General features: G+C 57.9%; 3 protein-coding genes across 9 annotated transcripts in view; all 3 read left to right on the plus strand.

The window, feature by feature from the left end:
- Nucleotides 1–805: 805 nt before the first annotated feature.
- On the plus strand, nt 806–8,741 carry GOT2 (glutamic-oxaloacetic transaminase 2). Of its 2 annotated transcripts, none has more exons than XM_082770347.1 (10): nt 806–926; nt 3,833–3,989; nt 5,154–5,282; nt 5,430–5,489; nt 5,580–5,741; nt 5,911–6,015; nt 6,151–6,301; nt 6,545–6,710; nt 7,605–7,755; nt 7,918–8,741. In XM_082770347.1, exons 1-10 carry the CDS (start codon nt 862–864, stop codon nt 8,038–8,040), a joined length of 1,269 nt encoding a protein of 422 aa, XP_082626473.1. In that variant the 5' UTR covers nt 806–861; the 3' UTR covers nt 8,041–8,741. The 2 variants fall into 2 exon arrangements, with proteins under 2 accessions (XP_082626473.1, XP_082626474.1); XM_082770348.1 differs by lacking the exon at nt 806–926 and adding an exon at nt 3,020–3,192.
- Nucleotides 8,742–9,987: 1,246 nt separating this feature from the next.
- SLC38A7 (solute carrier family 38 member 7) lies at nt 9,988–14,201 on the plus strand. Of its 2 annotated transcripts, none has more exons than XR_014318368.1 (11): nt 9,988–10,258; nt 10,659–11,096; nt 11,194–11,392; nt 11,471–11,615; nt 11,826–11,924; nt 12,358–12,415; nt 12,779–12,861; nt 13,008–13,155; nt 13,230–13,429; nt 13,819–13,873; nt 13,954–14,029. XR_014318368.1 is itself a non-coding variant. In XM_082770322.1 (11 exons), the coding sequence occupies exons 2-11, from the start codon at nt 10,830–10,832 to the stop codon at nt 14,054–14,056; spliced, it is 1,389 nt and encodes a 462-aa protein (XP_082626448.1). In that variant the 5' UTR covers nt 9,988–10,258; nt 10,659–10,829; the 3' UTR covers nt 14,057–14,201. The 2 variants fall into 2 exon arrangements, 1 of the variants encoding a protein (XP_082626448.1); XM_082770322.1 differs by having other exon boundaries at nt 12,747–12,861; nt 13,954–14,201.
- Nucleotides 14,202–16,988: 2,787 nt separating this feature from the next.
- CNOT1 (CCR4-NOT transcription complex subunit 1) overlaps nt 16,989–25,838 on the plus strand; it is a 58,156-nt gene continuing 49,306 nt past the window's right edge. For all 5 annotated transcript variants that reach the window (XM_082770290.1, XM_082770291.1, XM_082770293.1 and 2 more), the window contains exons 1-2: nt 16,989–17,115; nt 22,329–22,603. In XM_082770290.1, coding sequence (XP_082626416.1) covers nt 22,502–22,603 — 102 coding nt within the window. In that variant the 5' untranslated portion in view covers nt 16,989–17,115; nt 22,329–22,501. The remainder of the gene's footprint in view (nt 17,116–22,328; nt 22,604–25,838) is intronic.

Genomic DNA, 25,838 nt, shown 5'->3' on the forward strand with positions numbered 1-25,838 from the left:
TACAGCCCAGTATAAACCAGTACAGTCCTTTACAGCCCAGAATATCCCAGTACAGCTCAGTACGGTGCAGTACAGCCCAGTATAGCACAAGTATAGCCCAGTGTAGTGTAGTGCAGCACAGTATAGCCCAGTACCAACCAGTACGGTGTAGTGCAGTCCTGTACAGCCCAGTATAGCCCAGTGAAGCCCAGCAGGGTGCAATGCAGCCCAGTATGGTGCAATACAGCCCAGTGCAGCCCAGTAGGTTGAAGCACAGCCCAGTATAGTCCAGTACAGCCCAGCAGGGTGCAGCGCATCCCAGTATAGCCCAGTGCAGGCCAGTGTGGTGCAGCACAGCCCCGTACAGCCCAGTATGTTGAATCACAGCCCAGTACAGCCCAGCAGGGTGCAGCACAGCCCGGTGCAGCCCAGCCCAGTACAGCCCAGCAGGGTGCAGCGCATCCCAGTATAGCCCAGTGCAGGCCAACGTGGTGCAGCACAGCCCAGTCTAGGCCAGTACAGCCCAGTATAACCCAGTACAGCCCAGCAGGGTGCAGCACAACCCAGTATAACCCAGTACACCCCAGTACAGACCAGTACAGCCCAGCAGGGTGCAGCACTGTCCAGTACAGCCCAGCAGGGTGCAGCACCGCCCAGTACAGCCCAGTACTCCCCAGTACCCCCCAGTACACCCCAGTGCCTCCCGCAGGGAGCTGCCGCACGGGGCCCTCCGGGCCGCCAGGGGGCGCTGTGGGCGGGGCGGAGCCGCGAGTGGGCGTGGCCACTGAGAGGGGCGCGGCCTTTCCTGTGAGGCGCTGCGCATGCGCAGTGCGCTGCCGCGGGGAGCTGTATCTGCCGGCCGCCCTCACGCCGCCCGCCGCCATGGCGCTGCTGCAGAGCTGCCGCTTCCTCGCCGCCCCCCGCCTCGCCGCCGCCGCCCGCGCCAGGTGAGGCCCGGAGGCCTCGGGGGGGCGGCACCGGAGCCGTTTCGCCGCCTCCGGGACGCGGCCGCCGCCGTTTGTGGGGAGGGGGCGGCTTCATGGGGGGGGCGGGGAGGGGGGGCTTCGCGGTGAGGAAAAATGTCCCTCGGCGCGGCCCGTAGGCCGGTGGGGGGGGGGGCGGGAGCGGCGTTGCCATGGAGACAGCGCGCCCATTGGCTGGGCCGGCCGGGCGAGTCGGGGGGCGCGCGCTCTGATTGGCTGCGGCCGGGCCCGGCGGCCCCCGGCTGCCCTTGAGGGGGCGCGTGGAGGGCGAGGGGAGGGGGCGGGGAGGGGGCGGGGAGGGGGGAGCGCAGGGGGGGCGGGGGGCACCGGGATATGGGGTGGGGGCGGGGGGGGGCTGAGAGCCGGGTATGGGGCAGGGGGCTGGGGGGGGCTGTGTGGGGGCGGGGGGGAGCTGCCTGCTGTGGGATGGGGCCCTGTGCACCAGGATATGGGGCGGGGGGCGGTATTGGGGCGGGGGGCGCTGCCCCCCGGGGAATAGGGCTGGGGGCGTGCAGGGGGGCTGGGGAGCTCTGTGCGCCGGGACACAGAGCTGGGGTCTTTATTGGGGTCAGGGGGGTGCTGCCCGACAAGGAATGGGGCAGGGGGGCTCTGTGCACACAGATATAGGGCAGGGGGCTGCAGTGGGGCAGGGGGAGTGCTGCCCGCTGTGGGATGGGGGCAGGGGATATGGGGCGGGGGGGTGCTGCCCGCTGTGGGATGGGTTTGCACTCGGGGTGCCCGCTGAGGAAGTGGGCTGGGGGTCCCTGTGCGCTGAGATGTGGGGTTGGGGTCACGCAATGGGGTGGGAGAGGTCTGTGCACCGGGGTGGGCAGGGGGTTCCTCTGCACCAGGGCACGGGGCTGGGGGCGTGCAATGGGGTCCCAAGTACAGCATACACGATGGGGGTGGGGTCCTGTGCACCAAGAAATGGGGCTGGGGGTGTGCAGCAAGGATAGGGGGGCCCAAGGATCCCATGAACCTTGAGATGGGGCCGGGGGCTGCTGCCTGGCACGTGGTGTTCCCATAGGAGCTGTTCTGCGCCGGGCTCCCCTCTCTGAAGGCAGCAGAGGGATGGATGTGGGGTCACGGGGTGCAGCCAGACCCTCGGAGCATCACCTGGGGACACCGTGGTGGCAGCACTCAGGGGGCTGAGCCCACCAAGGGCTCCCCGCAGCCACCCGGGGCTTTCAGGGCTGGCAGGAGCGTCCCGGTGGCGTCCTGCTGTAAATATTTGCCGTAGCTGTGGCATCGCGGGCGCAGAGCCTTTGGCCTTGCACTCTGCTGGGGCTTGCAGGGCTTTGGCAGAGGCTCTGAAAGCAGCTCCCGGTGTGGGGAATAAAGGAAAGGAGCAAAGGAAACCTTCAGCGGAGCTGTGAGTGCCTGCCCGGAGGAAAGTTTGCTGGGAGCTCCAATACACAACCACTGGGTTCCACACACGCTGTTAGCAGGCTCCTTTTTGGGGTTCCTGCTGTGTTTTCTGCCTTTTCTGTCCCCCCATCGCACGTGGAGGAGGGCCTGGCAGAGAGCAGGGAGGCTGCAAGGTAACAGCCCCGCTCCACGCCCCGGCGCTGACTCACTCCTGCCCAAAAGTGGACGGAAAAACTTTTCCTGGCTTGCCCCGAGCAAACCTCCAGCAGAGAAACCGCAGCTTGAGCTGCTTTTCACTCAGGGCTCGGCACCAAAACGCCTCTCCGGCCCCGCGGCGTGGGCAGGGAGGTTGGGCAGTTTATAACTCTGACCTTTATCTGAGAGCAGCGCTCTTGGGATCGCCTGAAATAAACTAGAATGCGGCACAGGGACGGCGCGTGGTGGTAACGAGGGCTGTGGTAGGGCTTGAGGGCTTAGGTCCCTGGTCAGTCCCCAGTCCCGAGCACCTCGGGCAGGCTTTGGCTGATCCCTGCTGGGTGTGTTTGGACATCCCATGGCGGGCTGTTTCCTCCTGCCAGCTCCCTGGGAGCAGCAGAGGAGCGGTTCTGCTGCCTTCACCCCAAAGCCCTCGGGCTGAGAACGAGAAAATCGGCCCTAAAGAGGCCCTAAAGCGGCCCTAAGCTGATGGAAAGGCTCAGAACAAAAGCGCTTAACTCGGGAGTCCTGGGGCTTAGGGAAATGCCCTCGGGATCAGCGCTGCTTGCGGCAGCTGTGACCTGCTGAGGTGTGCAGGACCTGAACGCCTCCAACACCGGGAGCCTCTGGGTGGGCAGCCCTTGGGGCCGAAATAAGCACAGGCCAGGTAAACCACGCAGGGATGTGCTGCGTCCCGCTAGGGGTGCGTCCTGGCACCACTGAGTCATCCTGCCAGGCTGATCCCGTGCTTAACGAGTCCTAATTACCCCTCCGTGGGTTTGGAGAGGCTAAAAACTTCCGTTTTTAAACCAGACGAGGGGACTTGTGAGTTGTGCTTGCTGTTTTCAGCAGCCTGAGCGGGCCGGGGGGAGGCTGGGCCCAAGGAGTTGCTTTTTATAGCCTGGCCTTGGCGTCCCGAGGAGCTCGCTGCCTTCGGGACGCCCGGCAGCGGGAGCTGACGCAGGGAGGGCTCGTGCTTGGCTGCGAGGAGCTCATCGCAGTGAGGAGAAAGTGTCCTGCCTGATTGCCAGGAGAACAGCCCCGTGTGAGAGCCAGGCAGGGTTTGTAGGGCCGGGAGGGGAAATAGCTGCTAGGAAGCCAGTGCTGTGGGAGCAGCAGGTTGGCTTCATGCACGAGAGCCTCTCTGGGATCTCAGGAGAAGCTCAGTGAGGTGCTCCATGCGAATACGTCGCTCTTGCTGCACTGCTTGGGCCCCCAAAAATGTCCCTGCCGTGCTTGGGGGTGACACAGGGGGGTTGTGCCCTGTCCTCCAGCCTCACCCTCAGCTGCTCCTTCTTCCCCCGCAGCTCATGGTGGTCCCACGTGGAGATGGGTCCCCCCGACCCTATCCTGGGGGTGACCGAAGCGTTCAAGCGCGACACCAACTCCAAGAAGATGAACCTGGGCGTGGGGGCGTACCGGGACGACAACGGGAAGCCCTACGTGCTGAGCTGCGTCCGCAAGGTGAGCCGGGGGCTGCAGGTGCTGTGCAGGGAGCTCTGCGGGCAGTGCCAGCGCTTCTGGGGCACGGGGTGGTTGCGTGGCAAGGGGTAAAACCAGGAATATTCGTCCTGGCCCCTTCCAGGGCTGTCTAATTTATTGCTGACATCCAGGAGCCCCCCAGCACAGCGCAGCTCAAGGTGTTCCTTCAGCAAACCGATGTTCTCTGGGCCGAGGAAAGAGCTGACGCTGTCCCCTCGCCGGATTAGCCTTAGAAATTGTGCTGAGCCTTTGTCCCAGCTTCTCCGTAAGCCAGCCTAAAACGCCAGCCCGGGAGCTGGATGCGGACGCTGCCCTTGAGGGGATTATGGAGCCTTCGGGGGCTCTGCGGGTAGAAATAGGCTGCTGGTGTGGGATTTGAAGCTGTCCCTTGCCCGCACCGCAGCTGGGTCATGCCCAGGGAGCCCAAGTGGTGTCGGGAGGAGCTTCTGGTGCTGTGTGAACACTGCCAGCGTCCGTCCCGCTACTCTGAGAGCACAAACAGGGTTCCCAGATCACTCCAGTTGTCCACGTGGCCGTATTTTTCTCTGACGCTGTGTCAAACAAAAACTTGGACTGGTTCTGGTGCCAGCTCTGCCGGAGAGGAGCAGAGATCAGCAAGGCTGGAGGCAGCCACCAACAAAGGCTGGCTGACAGTCAGGCTGCCTTCAAAATTGGCTGGGTTTCCTGGATTTCTTTATTTATTTTTGAATCTTATCTAGTTCAGTAACCTTCCCAGCATGACAAGGCACCACAAAGGGCTTGCTGCCCTACCTGGTTTGGGGTGTCTCTGTCTGTAGAGTGTCTCTGCTCCTCCATAACAGCCAAGTCTCCCCGTCCTGCGGGACAGTTCCAGTGTGGGCAAAGAAATGTGTGTCCGTGTGCAGCAGCGCTAGCTCGTACGGGGCTGGAAGTGGTGCTCTCCTCTGAGGGATCTGGTGGCTGCCAGGGGACCGTGTCCCATGGTAAAAGCAGGGTGTCACCAGAAATGTGCTGCTCCTCTGGCTCTGAAGGGCCCTAGGGGAGGGGAAGCTCCTGTCGGCCTTTGCTGCTTCTGAGCGAGCAAATGTGAAGAGAAATGACCGTGAGCTGCCCTCCGTCCTCTCCGTGGGGATGCTTTCCGTGCTGACCGTGCGTCCTCCTTTCCAGGCAGAGGCCATGATAGCCTCTAAGAAGATGGACAAGGAGTACTTGCCCATCGGGGGGCTGGCGGATTTCACCCGGGCATCGGCAGAGCTGGCGCTGGGCGAAAACAGCGAGGCTTTCAAGAGCGGCCGGGTAAGGAGCGGGCTGGGGAGCAGGGGGTGGGTAGCACGTGGGCACCAAGCAGGGCTGGCGTGGCTGCTGGTGCCTCGGAGCTGCTGGCTGGTTAGCCCCAGGCTCCTCAGTCTGCTCAGACTCCTGTTCGTGTTCCTCTCCTCGCAGTATGTCACCGTGCAGGGTATTTCTGGGACTGGATCTCTGCGAATTGGAGCCAATTTTTTGGTGAGTCCCTGGCCGGCTGGGGAAGGAAGAGACATCTTTTGGCAGGAGCTGGATCCAGGCTGTTGAACGCTCTCTCTTTCTCTTGCTCAGCAACGGTTCTTCAAGTCCAGCCGCGACGTGTACCTACCCAAACCCTCCTGGGGCAATCACACGCCCATCTTCCGCGATGCGGGCTTGCAGCTCCAGGCTTACCGCTACTACGACCCCAAAACCTGCAGCCTCGACTTCGCTGGGGCCATGGACGACATTTCTGTGAGTTGCCTTTCACAGCTGGAAGCAGGGAGGTGAGGTGGGGAATGGGTGAGGTGCTGAGTGGAGGCTGGGAGCCCTGCAGGGCACATCCAGGGCAAGCCTCATCTCTCCACCTGAGGAGAGTGCCTGGATGTTGCCAATCCCTCATTATCTGTTCCATCATCCTTAGAAAATTCCGGAAAAGAGCATCATCCTCTTGCACGCCTGTGCTCACAACCCCACCGGAGTGGATCCCCGGCAGGAGCAGTGGAAGGAGATGGCAGCCACGGTGAAGGTGAGCAGTGAGGTGTCCCGGGAACGCTGCGCACTTCCTGGGAAAACCACAACTCTGGGTTCCCTCTTTCACGTGCCTGGGGTCTCCTCACAAGCACCAGCCGGCCGCTCGGTGACACTGTCACTTCTCTGGCAGAAACGGAACCTCCTGGTGTACTTCGACATGGCCTACCAGGGCTTTGCCAGCGGGGACATCAACCGGGACGCCTGGGCCGTGCGGCATTTCATCGAGCAGGGCATCAACATCGTGCTGTCGCAGTCCTACGCCAAGAACATGGGGCTGTACGGTGAGTTGGGTGGGTGGTGTGGGGACAATTCCAGGCCGGATTAGCAGCTGGTGACTTTCTAGAGATGCCTGGCGTTGTCCCAGTGCCAGCTGCTGTCCTGTGGTACTGAACAGGGCGCAGGAGGGAGCTGAGGGACCCCGTTAGAAAGCAGGGCTGTGCTAAATCAGCGTGGTGTTCTGAGGAGTCCTGCCCCAGCCCTGGATATCCACAGGCTGGGACCTGACCGGGCTGTCTCCGTTTCAGGAGAGCGCGCGGGAGCCTTCACGGTGATCTGCAGCGACGCAGAGGAAGCCAAGAGGGTGGAGTCGCAGCTGAAGATCCTCATCCGTCCCATGTACTCCAACCCGCCCCTGAACGGAGCCCGCATCGCGTCCATCATCCTCAACACCCCCGAGCTGCGGAAGGAGTGGTAAGAGGGAGCTGCCAGTGCCCACAAGGCGAGGCGTGGAGCCGAGCTTGCTGCCTGCCCTGCTGATAGCTGCAGGGTTACAGTCAGCACCACCAGCTGCTGCTGCCCTCTGGGGAAATCCCTGCTCACACACGCGGGTTTCCCTTGTGTTACTGAGGCAGAAAACCCTCTAGAGGAGGGGACAGAGCTTCCCTAGGATTGAAGTCAGCAGAGCTGCTTGTCTTGGGAGCACAAAAGACTGATTTAACTCATTGTAGCTACAAGTCTAGCGTTGAGCCTCACGTGGGGGAAGTGGAAGCTTAAATCCCCTGGGAATAAAGGCTCAGGAATGTAACCCTCGTGCCCCAAGCCTCCTGGCATCAGCCTGCGCTGCTCCTGCAGGGTGCTGGGTCCCTGGTGGCAGCTGGCCCTGCGGGACAAAGGCTGGCTGTGTCGGGGCCTTGCTGGGGCTGCGCTGCTTTGGCCAGATCCAGGAGCTGGCAGAGATGTCTCCTCGCTGCATGGCTGTGGAGCTGGGGCTGTCTGCGTTGTGGGAGACCCCTGCACACCCCAGGTGTTATTTGATGTGTATTTGTGTTTGGGTAGTGCTGCCGTGAGGCCTCCAATTCTGCCGTGGCTTTCAGCAGTGAGAGATGCTGACACTCTTCTGTAGTGTCCAACAGTTAACGGAATAAATAACATTTTTTTTTTCACTTTTGGATGCTGGGAGAAAGAAGCAACTGCCCAGCCGGGGCAACAGGTCCATGCTCTGTGGGGTTTGCTTTGCTTTGGGTTGCACACCCCGTGTTTTTGGGGTACAAGGTGGAGAGGGTTGCTTCCCAGGTAGCTGGGGATAGGGAGCGGCGTTGGAGCATCGCAGTTCTGCTCTGAGCAGCTCTTGGGTTGAATTCTCAGGCTGGTGGAGGTGAAGGGCATGGCTGACCGGATCATCGGCATGAGGACTCAGCTGGTGTCCAACCTCAAGAAGGAGGGATCCTCGCACAACTGGCAGCACATCACCGACCAGATCGGCATGTTCTGCTTCACGGGGCTGAAGCCCGAGCAGGTAAACACAATTCCCCTGGTATCAAGGTGTTCTTTGCAGTTCTTGTCAGAAAGATGTGGGCTGTGGGTGCCAGGTGAGCCTCCAGGGACAGGTTTTTCTCGATAAGAACATCTTCCAGAGTAGAGGTCGGGCTGAATTTTCAACTCTGCTCTTTCATCCCAGGTGGAGCGGCTGATCAAGGAGTTCTCCATCTACATGACAAAGGACGGCCGAATCTCCATGGCAGGCGTTACGTCGGGCAACGTGGGTTACCTGGCTCACGCCATCCACCAGGTCACCAAGTAAAGACAGAGCGTGCTCTGGAGCTGTCGGCCTTCCCCGCTGCTGGAAGAAGGGGAAGGAAAGGAAGCAAGCAGAAACCTTCCAACCACAGCACTTAACGCCGCTGCTGAATGTATCTTGTAGATGAGTTGTTGTAGAAGCCTAGTCAAAATCGCACCACGCTGTGGAGCAGGGACAGCAGTGCTGGCTCCCCCGTGTCACAGCCATCCTCCCCTGCTGCTCGTCCTTTGTCCATCAGCCCCAGCACCCGTCTGCACTAGAGGAAGCAAACGGTTAGCGCTCGGCCATCCTGCCTGCGTAGGCACCGAAGGCATCCCCACGCTCGTTTCTCCATGAGAAGGCTTTGTGAGGCTGCTCGCCCGGGCAGCAGCGGTCAGGGAGCGGGGTGGGCTGAGGGGGGGCTGTTTGGGATCACTCCTGTGTCCTCCCGAACCCATCCTGCTGCAGGCTCCCCTCCTCTTCCACCTCAGAGCCAGGCAGCGCTGAAGCTGCCCCCCGACAATGGCCGTAAAGGCTCTGAGGACTTGTAACTACTAAAACGTGCTCCCCTCTGGGCTCTGCTCTTTGCAGCTGGAAATCTGTCAAGTGTAATTCACGGTGGCGTTGGTGCGTGTGGCAGACCCCTGTCACTGCTCTGAACCTCCCTTCCCCTGCTATAAGGTGACAATTCCTCGCCCTTCAATAAGAACCTCCTCTGAAAACTGCTCTCTGTGCTTTTCTGCCTCTCCCCCCTCTGCCCACAGCACATTGGCTCTGCCTCCAAGCCAGGGTCTGTGTCCCACAGCCACGAACCAGCTGTGTCCACCCTCAGGTGGGGGTCTGGGGGTGGTCATCTCGTCTACTCCCTTCAGCCCATGTCTGGTGATGCCAGAAATTGGGATGGAAGGAGCCCGAGCACAGTCAGAGCTGGTAGCTCAAAATCCATCCTCTCCTTGTAAAGATGTGAGGACAAAATGCCCTGTGCCTCGCTTAACGCTGAGCTTTTTAATCCTAATAAAGTGATGCAGGGTTGGGTCGAGCTTGGGCCTTCCTCCCATCATGGCACAGATGTCTTCTGTCCCTTCCACACACCTGATGTCCCCTTCCAGGGCTGTGCCAGCAGAGGGAGTCTGACGGGGCTGGTGAAACCCCAATCTGAACAGGGAGGGCAGTGCCCACGTGTTCGTCCCAAATGCAGCAGGGGCTGTGGGACTCCCATGCAGCTAATCCAGCTGCCTACACAGTTGATTATTTTATGAGTTCCCAAAGGGCCCAGCCCCAGGCTGTGGCCCTGCTCCTGTAGCTGCCACCTGTCTCTATCTCAGCGGGATCCTTGGCCAAGAGCATGGATCATTAAGGTTGGAAAAGCCCTCCACGACCACCTGGTCCAACCACCAGTGTCACCCACTGAACCCTGTCCCCAAGCACCACGTCCAACCTCTCCTTGAACACCCCCAGGGATGGTGACTCCACCACCTCTCTTGGCAACCTGTCCCAGTGCCTGACTGCTCTTTCTGAGCAGAAATGTCTCCTCATTTCCAGCCTGAACCTCCTCTGGCACAACTTGAGCCCATTCCCTCTGGTCCTATCCCTGGGTACCTGTGAGAAGAGGCCGACCCCAGCTCCCCATACATTTTAGGTAGCTGTGCAATCACAGAATGGGTTGGGGCACCTTGAAACCCATCTAAATCCACCCCCTGCCACGGCAGGGACCCCACCACCAGATCAGATCAGAGCATTGTCCACCCTGGCGTCCAACACCCTTAGGGATGGGGCATCCCCAGCCTCTCCGGCCAGCCTCCAGCTCCTCACCCCCCTCCCAGCGCAAGAATTTCCTCCTCCCGCCTGCTTTCCCAGCCCCTCCTCGCTCCCCCCGCCCCATTCCCGCAGGCTGGGAGGAGGCTGGGTGCAGCCTACAAACCCCGGCAGGCTGCGCGCTGAGCGGGGGCTGCGGGGCTGCGACACCGGCACCGGGGCTGGGCTGAGCCGGGCCGGGAGGGGCCAGGTCCCGGTAGCCCCCGTAGCCCCGTGGCCGGGCGGTGCTGAAGGATGCGAGGCTGCCCCTTGCCGCAGGGGGTGCCCAAAGCTCGCTGAGGCCCCCCGGGCTCGGACTTTAACCCGGCGAGCCGGGAGCCGTGGCCACGGGGCTTCTGGCCGCAGGAACGGGAAGCCCGTGGGGAGGCCCCGGGACCGCCGGCAGGGCTCCGGGCACCGGCCCCGGCCCGGATTTTACAGAGCAGAGGTGAGTTCAACGCCCGCGCCCTCCGTCCCCGAGCAGCCCTGCTGAAATTTGGGTGCCCGTGTGCTGGGATCCCGAGCCGGGACGTGGGGAGCTCGTTTTCGCTCTGTCCCACTCGGTTGTCAGCCCACGCTGTCCCTCGTTATGGCAGGCTGTAGGTCAGAGGGTTTTGGGGTGGCCCCAGGTCCGGCCGGCCACGTTTTTGATCCATGTGCCACCAGAGGACGTGGATCTCCTTCCCTGCCATCTGTCCCACGTCCCTGCTGGCTGCAGTCTTTTAAATCCATCCGGAGGGCTGATCCGGGGGTGCCCACCCCGCTGCCTGCCCCTCCACGCCACCGAGGTGTGTCTCAATTTCCCAACAATCCTCAGAAGATCCCTGTCCCTCCCTGTCCCCTTCCAGGAGCGGCGAAACGCCCGGATCCTGCTCTGCCGTGTGCCGTCCCCGTGCCCGATGGATCCAGCGCTGGCTGGGGACGCTCCTCACGCTGCTCGGCTGAGCCCGGTGGGAGGACACTAGTGGGACACGAGAGGGACACGAGTGGGACACAGAAGGGACAAATCCTGCCCGAAGATGGCTCAGGCCACCGGGAGCATCAACAGTGACTACAGGGACTGGGAGTGGAGCGCCGACGCCGGCGAACGGGCCAGGCTCCTGCAGAGCCCCAGCGTGGAGACGGTGCCCAAGAGCGGCGAGAGCCAAGGCAGCGGCTTGGGGGCCACGTCCGCGCTGGGCGCAGTCTTCATCGTGGTGAACGCCGCCCTCGGGGCCGGGCTGCTCAACTTCCCCGCCGCCTTCAACACGGCCGGCGGCGTGGCCGCGGGCATCGCGCTGCAGATGGTGAGAGATGGAGGGGACGGCCCCATGCGCGGCCCTGGAGGGGACCTCGGCGTGTCGCTGCCTCACTGTGTGCTCTGGCTCCTTCTCCCCACCGCAGTGCATGCTGATCTTCATCATCGGGGGGCTGGTCATCCTGGCGTACTGCTCGCAGGCCAGCAACGAGCGGACGTACCAAGAGGTGGTGTGGGCGGTGTGCGGGAAGGTGCCGGGCGTGCTGTGCGAGGTGGCCATCGCCGTCTACACCTTCGGCACCTGCATCGCTTTCCTCATCATCATCGGAGACCAGGAGGACAAGAGTAAGTGCCCCAAAAATCGAGCGGCCGAACTCCCTTCCTCCAGGAGGGGCGGGAGGCACAACCCCTCTGTCCCCGCAGTCATCGCCGCGCTGGTGACGGAGCCCGAGGAAGCGGGGAGCAGCCGCTGGTACACCGACCGCAAGTTCACCATCAGCATCACTGCCTTCCTCCTCATCCTGCCCCTCTCCATCCCCAAGGAGATCGGCTTCCAGAAGTACGCCAGGTGGGTGAGGGGACGCTCCACCGAGCGCCTGGGTTCAACTTCACGGCTGGAAACACCGCGGCCGCTCCTTTAACGTTCATCTCTCTCCCCAAACCGAAATTTAAACCAAAATTTAAAAGGATGGGGCTGGAGGTGCCGGGAGGAGACCCCGGGATGTCCTCAGGGCTGGGAGGCGGGGCGCTGATGGGCTTTCTGTGTCCCCTCTCGCAGCTCTCTGAGCGTGATCGGCACGTGGTACGTCACGGCCGTCATCATCATCAAGTACATCTGGCCCGACAAGGAGCTTGTGCCTGTGGAGATCCCCACCAGGTATGTGCAGATGTGACCCTGACAGCACCGCAGGGCCGGGCAGGGACTCGGGTGCAAGGGCTGGGGACAGATCCTCCCAAGGTCCCTTCCCAGGTCCCTTTTTGCTGCCAAAAGCTTCCAGGTGGCTGCGTCTCCTCATGTTTTGTGGGAGCAGGTGGTGAAAGAGCAGAGAAAAGCCTGTTGGAGGCATCCTGTCCTGGTCTCCCATCACTGCGGCCTGTGCTGAACCCTTGTCAGACATCAGAGCATCCCCGTCTGCCTCCACTGCAAACATCTTGCAGGCTGTTGGGGACGGGGTGGAATCCCAAAAGCTGGGACCGAGGAGACCACAGGGGACAGGAGGACAGGGATGGAGAGAGGGGCTGCTGAGGAGGGGGCCGATCAGCAGAGGAATGATCCCCCTGCTCTGGCCGGTGCCTCTCTCCCTCCCCAGCCCCTCCAGCTGGATGGCCGTGTTCAACGCCATGCCCACCATCTGCTTCGGCTTCCAGGTAAGGCCACAAGCCAGGCGCTCCCCCTCCTGATCTGGTCTGGGGATATTTCCCTGGACATTGAGCCAAAACCCGTGTCCCTGGTGTGATCCAGCCTGGCAGGAGAGCGGTTTTTTAGTTGGGCAAAGAGCTGCTTTGTGAGCAGGGTGGGGGAGAGATGAGCCCGTTTAATCCCGTTGCCCCCGCTGCCTTCTCCGGTGACAAATCTGGGGGATCGCAGCGCTGGCAGAGCTTTGCCGGGGCTGCGTGTGGTGCATGGGGCCCTGCGCGGCTCCCACTGCCCCGGCTCAGCCCAGCGCGTGTCCCCGCGCTCTCTTGGTGTCTCCGGCAGTGCCACGTGAGCAGCGTGCCCGTCTTTAACAGCATGAAGCAGCCGGAGGTGAAGACCTGGGGGGCGGTGGTGACAGCGGCCATGGTGATCGCTCTCTTTGTCTATACGGGCACGGGTAAGTGAGGGGGACCACGGGGTGGCTTCTGTGGCTGTGGCGAGCTCCTGGAGGACACAGATCCTCTGGGCAGCAGAGGTACAGGGAGGGGATTAAACCACGGGACTCCTTCCCTGTCCCCTGCTGACTGCGCCCTTCTCCGGCAGGCGTCTGCGGCTTCCTGACGTTTGGAGCCAGCGTGGACCAGGACGTGTTGCTCTCCTACCCTTCCAACGACATCCCCGTCGCCCTCGCCCGGGCTTTCATCATCCTGTGCGTGCTGACCTCCTACCCCATCCTGCATTTCTGCGGCCGGTGAGTGGAGGGCGGCGGTGGAGGGGCAGGAGGAGCCCTGCTGGAAGCCTCCATCCCCGGCTCCGTGCCCGCAGGGCCGTTCTGGAGGGCCTCTGGCTGCGCTACACCGGGGTGACGGTGGAGGAGGACGTGGTTCGGGAGCGGAGGAGGCGCCTGCTGCAGACCGTCAGTTGGTTCCTGCTGACGCTTCTCCTGGCTCTCTTCATCCCTGACATCGGCAAAGTCATCTCTGTCATCGGGGGCTTGGCCGCCTGCTTCATCTTCGTCTTCCCAGGTACCGCGTCCTGGGGTGCACCACGGGGACGTCTCTTGGCCTCGTATCTCAGAGAGGGAGGGGACGGGATGGGGACACGGGAGCAAGGGGGCCTTTAGAGGAACAGGACCACTGGTTTGACTGGTCTCTGCTCCGTGACTGGGAGTGTAGGAGAGGCAGGGGGCTCGGTGAGGGCTGGGGGGGGAAATTCGTATGCCGTCAGCCAGCAACGTGCTCTGCCCCTCTCCCATGGCACATCTCCAATGGGCTGGAAGATGCCGAGGAGAAATAGGAGAGGATTTGTCCCTCCTGCCCTCAGCAGGGCAGCCTCAGTGGCAGCTCAACTCCCTGGCTTGCAGAGCGTCTGTTCAGTCCTCAGCTGGGTTTAATTTGCTGCTTCTCCCTCTCAGGGCTCTGCCTGATTCAAGCCAAACTCTCCGAGATCCAAGAAACCAGGGCGCTCAGGTAACGCGCTTCCCTCTCCCCCTGCGGATTTGGTAGAGAAGGTCCCACCTACAACGCGCTCTGTCCTTGTGCGTCCACAGCTGGTGGGCCCAGGTCAGCTACGGGGTGTTCATGGTCACCCTGGGAGCCTTCATCTTCGGCCAGACCACCGCCAATGCCATCTTTGTGGATCTCACAGCCTGACGCCTTCTCCGGGCTGCCTGCCACGGGGAAGCACGTTTCCTGCTCCAGGACCAAGGGGGAGCGGGGAGGAAACGTTTGGGTATATTGGGAGCAGCCACGAGGAACGCTGAAATCCGGGGTTTTGCTGAAAGAGCCCTGCAGGGCCTCGTATCTCGCTGTCTGCACGCACCAGGCAGTCAGGCTCGCCGCCTCGGCCCTGACTCTCTGGTGAAGCCGGAGCATCACTACCAGACCTGCGACCCCGCGGAGGGGAGTGCCGTGATCATGGAGATCCCCGCTCGCTCCGTGCCAACATCCAGGTCAAATCCTTCCTGCCCCTCCGGGGCGGACATCACTACGGGATGGCGTTTGGGGTTTGCACAGGAAAGCAGCCTCCGTGTCAAGGGAACTCCTCTCCAGTCCTTGTTGTCACTACAGTGTTGGAGGGAGACAGCGTCTTGCATAAAGGGAACGTGCCATAACTTGCCAGCGTTCGGTTCGGTTTGAGTTTTGCTTTCCCGTGGCTCATCTCGCCGGTCTTCTGTCCTAGCTCAGTGCTGCCAGGGCTTCCTCTTCCATTTTCCTCCGCCTGGGTTGCACTTTCCGTTCGGAAGAGGGACCAACCAGCACGCTGAGCCTGGTTTGAACGTGCTGCTGGAGGAGGATCGGGAGGACCCCGGGTAGCGCCGCGCCGCTGCAATGTTTACACTGCCAGCCCAGCCTCTGTGCAGGGGCTTGGCACTCACTAGAGAAGGTGCTGCGACTGCAGGGCCTGCTGGAGGCACTATGCCAGGGCCGGGCTCATCTCTGACTTTCAAATCCTCTTCTTCCCGGGTGGCTGTCCAAGGAATGGGGCAGGTGTAGGTGTTAAGGGATGTGTCGGGGACAAAGCAGTCGGCGTTAATCCATTTTACGTTGTTCCCTCAGTCCGGCTGAGTCCCTGTATCCGGCTGTTGTTGCTCTGGCCGCTTCCTCCTTAGCCCTTCTGGAAAGTTTCACTTCTGCTCCTTGATGGTTTCTCTGGGTTCAGTTCCTCCAGCTGCAGATTGGGCTGGGGGTGGTGAAATCCCAGCAGTCAGCTGCTCTTGATCAGACTTTCAAGATCGAGATCTTTGCCTTTTACATCCCTGGGGGAGGGAGGGATTGATGTGTAAATATCCTTGTGCGTCGTCCAGGTGTCCTAAGGTGAATCGTGAGACGTTGAGGTTGCCCTGGCTGTGCTCCTTGCCCTCTGCGACCAGCCGGCGGTGGGTGAGAGGACAGCGCGTGGGCCCGTCCTCGTGGCAGCGCGTGACCTCTCCCTCCCAGTGCCTGCGGTGTGGAAATGTGCTGACGAGAGGTGGCTTCAGCCCGCAGCGCTGCAGGGAAGGGCTCTTCGCCCCCAATGCATGTTTCTTCCCAGATCCCGCTCTGTAATTCGAGTATTCCCCACCACTCTTTGAGATAAGAGGGGGAAATCCAGATGGAGAATGAGAAAGAAACCCCCAATAAATTGTTTCGAGGGACTGTGTGAAGTATTGTGTCCCTCCAGCTCCTCCGAGGTAGCTCCAAGCCTCGGCTTTGACACGAACAGACTCCAGCAGCCCCCCCATTTGTGTCACCCGTGTGCTTGCCTGGGAACAGAGAAGTGTTTTGGTGTGCGCAGCTCTCTAGAGCTGGAGGGAGGACAGAGGATGCGGTGTGTGTGTGCAAACACGCTTTGCTTTTCCAGGATGAGAACAAGAGGTGAAAGGAGCCTCGGGGCCTGGGGTTAATGGGTGTCTCGGCTAAACACAGCCCATCTGTGCTCCACAGGGGAGTGTGAACACTGCAGGCACAGGCTGCCTCCAGTGCTTCTCCTGCTGAAGAGCAGGAGCTTGAAGAACTTTTTGGTGTTAAAAAAAAAAAAAAAAAAAAAGTGGACAAAAGCATCCTTGATGTCTCTGTTGGGTTTGCATTAAGAGCAGGAGGGCTCTGAGCAGGAAGGGGAGCCCAGCTGCAGGACTGGGGTGCTCACTGGGGCCTTTGGTGGGTACAGACCATGCTCAGCATCGGCTTGGGCTGGAGCTGGGCTGCGGGACGCGTGTGGTGTCTCCGTGGGAGCGCAGGTAACCAGCTTACTGGCCTTTGTCCGCCTTTAATACCTGTAAACACGGCTGACCGGGATCAATAAACGTGCGGTTGTGCTGCCTGTGGCTCCCTGTGCTCTCTGGGGGGCTGCTCCCGGCCCAGGACGTCTCAGGGGGGCGGGCGGAGGCCTCGAAGCCCTCACAGGGCCGGGCCCACACCCCGCAACACCCCTCAGGCCCATCCCCACAGCCCCAACAGCCCGGGCCCGGGCAGCCACAGCGCGTAGGGCTTAGCAGGGCCGCCTCAGGGGCAGCCCGGAGCCGTGAGGCGATCAACGGCCACCAACAGCCACCAACGGTCACCAACGGTCGCCAACGGTCGGCTCCGGCGCCGCCTCAGGGTGGGCACAAAATGGCGGCGGGCGCTGAGGGGACCGAACCACTACAGGGGGCGGGGGGGGAAGCCGCGCGCGGGCCGTACCACTGCGAGGTAGGAGGGGGGGAGGGGTGCCGCTCCCCCCCCCCCCCCCTGCCTCCTCGCGCCCTTTGGCGCTCCCCGCCGCTTCCTCTTCCTGCCCCGCGCTGATTGGCTCTCCCCTACAGCCCTCTCCTCGGCTGCCGGCGCTGATTGGCCGCCGTCGCGCATGCTCCGCCCGTAGGCGCCAGCCGGCCCCCCCGATTGGCCCAACCCTCGCGGCCAATCAGAGCGCGGCGCCCTCTCCGCGCGGCCAGCGGGGGCGGGCGAGCGCCCCCCCTCGAGGCCGCGCCGCGCCGATTGGCCGAACCGCGCGGCGAGCCGCGCTCCGATTGGACCAACTCCTGCGCGGGTGGGCGGGACCACCCCTTTTCGCCCCGCCCCTCGCCACCACCCACCCCCCCCTCCCTCCCGCTGGCGTGCCGCGAGGGGACGGGGGAGGGGAAAGGCCGCGACGTGAGCGCGCGACCCCGGCCGCCATTTTGTCGCGGAGCGGCGGAGCCCAGCGCGCACAGGCCGCGGCCCCGCGCCCCGCTCCGGCCACAGGCGGCCCCCAGGTGAGGCCCCGGAGGCTGTGAGGGGAGGCTCCGGGATCCACCGGAGGGCACCGGAGCTGGGCCCGGGGGAGGGGGAGGGGTTGGGGGGCCCGGGGCCCGGCGCTGCTGAGGCGCTGCTGAGGCGCTGCTGAGGCGCTGAGGGGATGAGGCCTCCCCGGGCAGGGCCGCGCTGTGGGAGCTGAGGCGGGGAGGCTCCCCGGGGGCACGGCTCTGAGGGTTTCTGCCTCGCCTCGGCTCCCGGCCCGTTGGTGGAGCCGTGAGGGAGCCGTGAGGGCCTGGCCGTGCCCTCAGAGGATCCCCGCTGCTTGTTGCCGCCTGGGAGGGCCGGGAAGGCGCAGCCCCCTCAGGAGGACCCTAAAGGGGAGTTTCGGCGCCGGGCTGCGGTTGCAGGCGGGCTGTGCGGTCCGGGGGACGGCTGTGGGAGAAGGGGGGATGGCAGCGCTGTGGGACATCAACAGTTGGCCGTCCCGGCAGCCGCTCTGTCAGGCAGCTCCGTTGTGGTCGTTGCTACCCGTGTTCTGTTGTACCGGCGGGTTAGCGAGCAGCCCTAACCCCCAACAAGCCGTGAACAACTCGCTCAGACGATCTTCGAGCTGTGTTTACAGCAAAATGGAGATAATAATCAAAAAAATCAGAGCCAGACGCTTCATTTCTTGATAGGAGATGAGCTGAGGGGGTGTCTGCTCGTGAATCTGACTTCTGAGGAGGAAGCATGGCATCTGCTCACGGTGGAACTTGCCCCCCCCCCTTTTTTTTTTTTTTTTAAGCAGGTAACAAAACAGGCGTGACTCCTGGCAAGTCATTCTTAGTGCACATAACTGAAGTGTTTCCTGTTTCTACGGTAACTACATTGGCATGGAGTTAAATTATAGGTGGGATAGGTCCAGGTGAGGTGACTCTTCCAAACAGGAAGCAAACGTAGCTGGTAGGACGTGGGCCTGTTCCTTCTCAAGTCGTATTTGCTTGTTTTTTTCTGCTTTCATGCTTTTAAGCATTCTGATAACTACTGACCCTCTTGCTCTGGTTTCTCGAAGCCAAGCTCTTAGCAAGCTTGCTATCTCCCTGTCTTATTTTCAGACAAATACCTAATTATTTTTTCTTCTAGCATAGTGCTCCTAGATTTCAAGCACTTTTTAAGTCGTGCTGAAGCAGCAGCTACTGGTGTGTTAAGTAGTGAGTACAGGGAAGGGAAGTTGTGCAAGTGCACCTTAGGAAATGTGTATGGAGACATTGTGTGACCCTGTGAAGAGGCATCACAGCGTGGTGTAGGGAATTCTTACCCCTGAGATTTGTGGCTGAGGACGTGGCGATTCCAACCAGATCTCTCTTACGTTCTGTGGATGCTGTAGTTCTGCTTTGCCTCTTTGAAGTAGCCTTTAACAGTTTTAAAAGACTTCTTGGATGGCAAAGCAGCACAGAGCTTTTGAGAGCAGGTCCTTGCCTCCAGTGGAAGCTTTATCCTGTGGTGTTAGACTGAAGGGGAAGTAGGAAGTCAGAGTTGCTTGGATGTTTGTAAACAGTCCTGGTTGAGATGTGAAACGCCTGGAGTTGCCATGTCATGATGCTTGCCTGGCGTCTTTGAGGTAGGTTCCAGACCTGAAGCTTAGCTGGCCTTAACGTACTGGCACAAACGTACGTGCTGAGCTCAAGTGCTCTGTGGAAACTGAAAGTAACGTGTCTGAGCAGCATCGGTGGCTTCCAGTTGACTGGAATTGTGTGCAGCTTTCCAGTAAGTGGAGTATTTGGCTGGTTCTCCTGTGTAAACACCTATGTTCGAGCCAGGCAGATTATTCCGTAGCTTATTTCTCTCTTTGCTTGACTTACGCTGTAAGGTTTTTCCCTGTAGATTTCAAAATGAGATCCAGGAGTCTATTAACTGCGGCATGATTCAAAACCCTCATCCCCCTTGGAGCACTTCTCACGTGAGGCTTCGGAGAGGTGTGCTGCTCTCCTGTGTGCTCTCTTGGTGTGTGGATGTGAGGAAGCGGGTAGGAGCCCGTGCTCTGAAGGACAACTTCAGCAGTGGCACTTTTAGTGTGTGCTGTGTGCTGTTTTGTGGCAGGAGCTCAGAACCTAGCCAGTGACTGTGTTGCTGTTTCTGTCACTTGTGCTGTTTTATCCTCCCTGTGCAGTACATGTGGCTTTAAGTCTTTACAGCTCTTGAAACCTAGGGAGTGTAGTTATTTAGCTCGGAAAAAATAATATAAAAAAATATATATATCCAAAGTTTGGCTTCAAATTTGAAGTTAGTTTCTTCATAAGATTGTTTCTGAATGCGTGGAGGACTTGAGATTTGTTCCCCTTGTCCTCAGCAGCGAGGTGTAGTTACTGCCAGAGATCTGCTTGGGGTTAGTTGGGAGTGTTTTGGCTGGAAGTGTTTTAGTCAAACCTGGCTATTGGTTACATGTTGGTCTTCTCCCTTTTGTGCTTTGGGATTCTTGCCTTGAATTGTATCGTATTTCTGACATAGTAACCTCGCAGAGCTTTGGTGTTGAAGAGGATCAGCTGAAGCTTTTCCCTGCCAAACGTTGCGTGGATGGCCCATCGATTTCCTTAGAAAGTGTTCGTGCTTACAGGTTTCAGCAAGTATTTTCTACCTCTTAAAAATCCGCTGTGTTGTGCAGCGTCCAGTGGTGATGCTTTGATGTGTGAATAAGAGCTCCCAGGTCCTGCGTCTGATACCTTATTCCATTAATGTGTGATAGGAGCTGCCGATTTTGTCAGCAAACTTAAATTTTTGGTCAAGCCTTTTTGTTCGAGGCTCAGATTTTCTGAACCTGTACAGACAGCAGGTGTGCCCCGTGCGCGGGGAGCTCCTTGAATTCCTGAGGCCAGGGTAGGGAGATTGATTCCCACCAAGAATATATGCATCTAAAAATAAAGCCTGCTTTGCATAGCATTCATAGCTTCCTCGAGCCCTGCTGCAGAAATTGACGTTTAGCCTGGCGTTGGGCAGCCAGGGAGCTACCTGTGTGCGCTGCTGCTTTCCTGGGGGCTCTGCCTTACCCTGGGTAAATAAGAAGCTGCTGTGCTCCGTCCTCGAGCTGCAGGGTCCCCTCTGCCTCCTGGAGAAGGAAGAGCTGGGTTTGACTTGATTGTGGGCTCTGGCACTGCCAGATTTTGTGATTGGGAAGAGGGAATGGTGGTTGTGCCTCTGTGGGATCGCAGCACGCAGGGCTGGTGCTCTCTGCTCTCTTGGGGGAGAGCGGTTTGCTGCCCAGCTCCAGGGCTTAAACGCTTGATTTGGGGTGGGGTAGGTGCGATGCTGTGCTGGTTGCTTCAGTCCGAGGAACAATACCCAGAGAAATGTTTGGTTTTATTCCTAGCGGCCGGAGAGGCACGCTCTGAAACTTCAGGGAGTGTTGTCAGAGGGACAGGGTTGGAGCTCTGGCGTGGGTCCTGCTCTTGAGCCCGCACCAGGCTGTTGCTGGGCTCCCCGTGCTGGCTGCTTGTGCTGCTTGGTGGGCTTTGCAGCTGGAAGCACTGCGCCTTTGGAGCTGTTTGGTTTTGAAACAAATACTTCCAGAAGCTTTAGGTTTGTCTGGTGCGTTAAACCTTGCTGGTGGGATCTGCTTGGGCAGCATGCACCTGCAGTGTCTAGTGGTACTTTTAAAAGTTATTTAGTTCACAGATGCTTTCTAAAACTAACTTAACACTTAAAAACAAAAAAAAAACAACAATCAGGTACCAAGCTACGGAGAAACCTGGTAACTTGTGCGCCCACCTCTGTTCCCACAAAACTTTTAGAGTTAAAAATCTGTAGGTAAGGTATTGAGGGAGCCTGCCAGCTGTACACAAATAAAAACGGCAAGTTTTCTTGCTGCAGTTTTAAGCATGTTATGAAATCCTTTCATAACACTACTAGCTTGTATTGGAAATCTTAAAGAAGGTGCTCAATGTTAGTTGGAAAAGTTTTGTTGTAAGACCTAGGGGCTTTTTGCATAGGTGGGATCTTCTGTAGCTTCACGGAATACGCAGGGTTTCTGTGGCATCACACAAGTTGGCAATTTTTTTTTCCTTTAAAAAAAATCCATGACCCTGCATCTCACTCAGGCTCACTGCCCTGCCCCAGCAGCAGCAGGGCCGTGGGGCTGATGATCCAGCAGGGCTGGGGCACTGAAGCCGTGTGCTGAGCGTTCATCCGTGCAACCAGAGCACAAAGAAAGAGTTTTTATTCCAAAACCGGCATCTTCAGGCTCCTGGCAAGAAGCCTGGTGACCTTTGTGTCCTGATCGAGCAGAGCTTCACAGCAGCGGCTCTCCAGCGTGCTTCCAGCCCTGACAAATTGCAGAGCCGCTTCCCAGGGCGCCTTCCAGCTTCCTGGGAGCCTCCTCCGACTGTTGGCTGCGCGGGACTCGCTTTGGGATGCGATTTTTATCGCGTTGGCAATCTGTAATTTAACAGACGAGATGTCAAGTGCCAAGTTCTGTGTTCGCAGAGTAATTTATTAAGCTGGCAGGCTGTGCTGTTCTCGCTCGCTGGAAAGCTGTTTCCGCGGATGCCAAATGTTAGGGTTAGTTTATTGCAGCTCTCGGCGCGTGTTGCTCATTCACGATCCCTTGTTTTGGTGCGGGCGCCTGAGTGCGATGCTACTTGGAGAGCAGCGAGGGAAAATACCGCAGAAATGGCTGAAAAGTGGCGTTTTCCTATAAATTTGCGATGGTTGCCTTGGCTGATGGCGACCCCTGATTGTTGCTGGGTGGGATCTCATTTATTATGCGTCTCGTTTTCTCCTTTCTCACTGTGCTGTGAGGGTGGGCATTCCTCTGGCTGAAACGAATAAATGCGGCCGGGGAGTGTGAAAACAGCCGAGCTGGTGTTGTGGAAACTTAATAACATCTCTTTTTCCTTGTGGACATAGTTACGTTGAACGGTTTACGTAAGTTAAGCCATCAAAAATGTCTCTGTTCTCAACATCTTTGGTGAACCGGAGTTTTCCTGTTCCGCAGTTCAGCTTATGAGCAGAAAAGGCCCTTAGGCATAACGCTGAGTTTGTGTTTTGTTTCCACCGTGTGGTGTTCTGGAGGAAATCAAAACATGCAGAGAAACCGTGAGCTTTTTAATATTATGTCCATTTTTTAAAGGTTTTTTAATCGGGAAATGAGAGAAAAACTTTATTGGGTAACGATCTGCAACACGGTAACAGCAGTGCCTGGAGCACAGCTGTAAAGTTGCCCCAGGACTCGAAGCTAATGCAGGTTTTTGTCTTTCAGGTGCCATGTTTCAGAACAGAGGAAGACAACTGAGGAAGAAGAGCTGAAGAAAGTAACACAACCAGATACAGGCTAATTGGGGGAAAAACAATTAACCTGTCTCTGAGGTGACTAAAGGGGAATAATGGTGATTTTGCGCCGGGCTCGGCCGCCTGCTTCCGCCCCAACCAGCAATGAATCTTGACTCGCTCTCGCTGGCCTTGTCTCAAATCAGCTACCTGGTGGACAATTTAACCAAGAAAAACTACCGAGCCAGCCAGCAGGAAATACAGCATGTAAGTAGCTAGTGGTGCTGCGGAAGAAATTTTGGGAAGAAACGATGGGAGTGTCGGATGGAGTTTCTCTCTCCTCGTGCACGTTTCTGTTTCCGTGACGCCAAGAACCGCAGCTCGCTTCTCTGAGGTGTTCCTGTTGGTTTCGCTTGCCGAGCGGTGGAATACAGCAGCAGGATGTTATCCTGAGACCGGGATAATTTAGTGGTTGCATATTAGGATTAGCTCCTGCTCTTGGAGTATGGTGTGCAAAGCTTCCCTGAACTCCTTCAGGCTAAAGTTTTCAACTTCTGGATGCTCCTGAAGAACAGAATTGGGTGGGAGAGGGTTGGAACCACACACATTTGCTGTTCACAGTTGTTGCAGTGAAAAAATTGTTCATCTGAATACCTTTGCTTGCTTTGGATGGAAGCTTTTTTTGTTCCTTACCTGCTTCAAAGGAGTGTGGCACGCTGGTGGAGCCAAGGGAACTGCGTTGCCCCTGTTTTTTCAGAAGGCAGGCAGGGTAGCTGCGTATCAAAACCAAGAAAGATCCAAAATCTGAGCAACAATTGTGGTTCAGCTGACCCTCTTAAAAATAGCTCTGACTTGCAGGATGGGCCGAAAACCCTTATCGGGGCAGAGTACTCAGGAGGAAGTGAATGCTACCGAGCCAGTTTTAGAAACGGGTTTAGTTCAGTTCCCAGCAGGCAGCTGGGCTGCTTCAACTTTTTTTTTCTTACACCGCTGCAGTCCGATAGCGATTTGAATGAAATTTGGGGGCCAAAGGGTCTAAGCAGAGTTGGTTTCTGTAACAACAGACTTGTTTAAAAGCAGGTCCACCCCAGGCCTCTTGCTGTGCTGAGTGACTGCGAGCTAGTCAGCAGGAAGGCTGCATTGGGTATAGTTGATTATAACACGGATCTAGGATTTCAAAACTAAATTCCTAAAACCTCCTTGATCCCCGGTGTTTTTTTTTAACTTGCTGGTATCGCTTTACTTTTGTGGTTCCTGGTGCAATTTCACCTTAGATAGTTGGAGGTTCCATGTACATGCTTCAACTGCCTTTGTCTCGCAGCGCGCTGCTTGGTGTAAATTTTTGGCATAACTCAGTTTTACAAAGTTCGTGTCTAAGCACACAGACTGGAAAGGCATGCTTGGAGCTGTTCCTTTCCCAAGTGATTAGTGAAAAGGGCCTCTGATCTCGAGCTCCTGGCTTTATTCCAGCTTGCTCTTCTGACCAAAATGACACGTTTGAATCCATCACTAGTGACTGTAACTGTGGCAGAGCTCAAGCAGCTGATTTTTGCTTAAACATGCTTTCAGTAATCATTTAACATATGTGATGCTTTAAGACTTTTTAAAAAAAAAGAACGTATATTTTAGAAAAGAATCTCCTATGTATTTATCAAAGGGATGAATTCTAAAGAGCAGCTTCCTCTGAAATGGGTTTTGTGGTTTCCTTTTTCCTGAATTAGTGGTAAGGAGAGCCCGAGTGGAGAGCTGGGAAGGGCTTTGCGGACGTTCATCTAGGAAAGCAAAGCTGTCTGCGTTCAGATGAGCAGAGCTGAAAAGCAGAGTTATTTCTGGGCTAAGCCTGTGTTTGCCTAAACAAAATCCAACTTGTCCCTGTATGTTAGATCTGAATATGGGTGGTTTGAGCTTTATCCTGCATCACAGAGCAGCTGGGTGGGCAGGGACCTCCTGGTGTCACCTGCTGCCACCCTGCTCCAGCAGGGCCACCCAGGAGGCATGAGGTGCCTCAGCCTCTTCCGTGCCATGAGATGCCCTGCCCCAAACAGCGCAGAGATGTTGGAGTAGCAGCTCTGGGCCACCAGACTCTGCTCCTCTGAGTCTTTAGGAGGGCGTAGTAGTGTTAGCACTCAAGCTTCATCCTCTGTAATTGGTAGGGGAAGAGTGCTGGCAGTCCTGCTGCCTATAGATTAAAACTGAGCTCGGTTTTGCAGTTGCCAGAAGCAGGCAGGTTTCTTGTAAGTGTTCAAGGCCTCTTAAACGCAGACTGGCACCTCCAGGGCTGCTGTTGTCCTGGAATATTGTGGATGTAGTTGTAAATAAAAGCTACAGAACTAACTAGGGAGTAAACGTATACTCAACTCATATTCGTGGCGTGGTGCAGACAATGCTTTACCCTTTCCCTGAAAAAGTGCCAGGCTTCTGCTTTATTGGAGTAACGTGCTGCTGTTGTTGAGCTGCTGTCATGAAGCAGGAGTTGTGCTGTAACCCTCCGTGTTCAGCAGCAAACACGCTGTAGCAGCTGTTCTTCCCAGGGCAGCCAGCCTTCAGGGATGACTTTATGAGCAGGTACGTTGTCTTGGCAGTGTGTAGGAAGGCTGCCAAACGAAGATTTCCTTCAGCTCTTCCTGCAACAAAGCTAGCAGTTCTTCTAGGAAACAGAATAAGAACTTCTGAATAGAAGTACAGAATACGTGTAGTGAGAGTTGAAAAATGCGATGCTGCACTTCCAGCCTTCGCTTTCCCCCACCGCGTGTTAAATTTTCAGATGCATAACCTTCACAAGTTGCTCCTAAACAAGGCAGCGATCTCATTCTGATGCAGAGATGTCGTGTTGATAGCTTCAGTGTGTGCAGTTTTCTTCGGCGTCCATCTGCTTTTGTGAATTCATCTTGGTTACAGCACCAAGTAGCTCGTTGAAGATTGATCCTGTTTTGTGCCAGTCTTGTTGCCATGTCTCAAGCTACACGCTTAATTGGAGTTGTTTAAGCAAATTGCTTGTTTTCTGGAGCCTGAGCTCACTTAGAATTTGCTTTTCACTTAGAATTTCCTTTTTCATGAATCCGAGCATCTTCCCACTTAATCCTGGGGGGCAGCTGCCGTTGAGGACGGTGCTGTCAGCTAACTGAAGGGGGCTGTTTGCTCCGGGCTGATGTCTCAGCAGCGTGTATGTTCCAGCCCCTGGTCATGATGCAGAGCTATCCTGACTCGGATGTTCCTTTCCAGCAGAACAAAACTTGGCAGCCCCTGCAGTGAGCGGCCCGTGAGGGAAGGGGAAGTCCAGGGTCAGATAACGATAGAGGAATTGAGCAGAGCCTCAATACGATAGAGGAATTGAGAAGCTGAGGCGGATGCAGCCTGAAGCAACGCTGTCTGGCCCTTTGCACAACCAGCAGATGAGGATGTTTGTGGCAGGGTGCAGCCCTGAACTTGGTGGAGGAAGTCACAGTGCAGGGCAGAGCTGCTGGGGCGTGCTTCCACACGCTGTGGAAACAATGGCCAAACT

Source organism: Aythya marila, assembly GCF_965140915.1.
Source record: "Aythya marila genome assembly, chromosome: 12".
NCBI lineage: Eukaryota > Metazoa > Chordata > Aves > Anseriformes > Anatidae > Aythya > Aythya marila.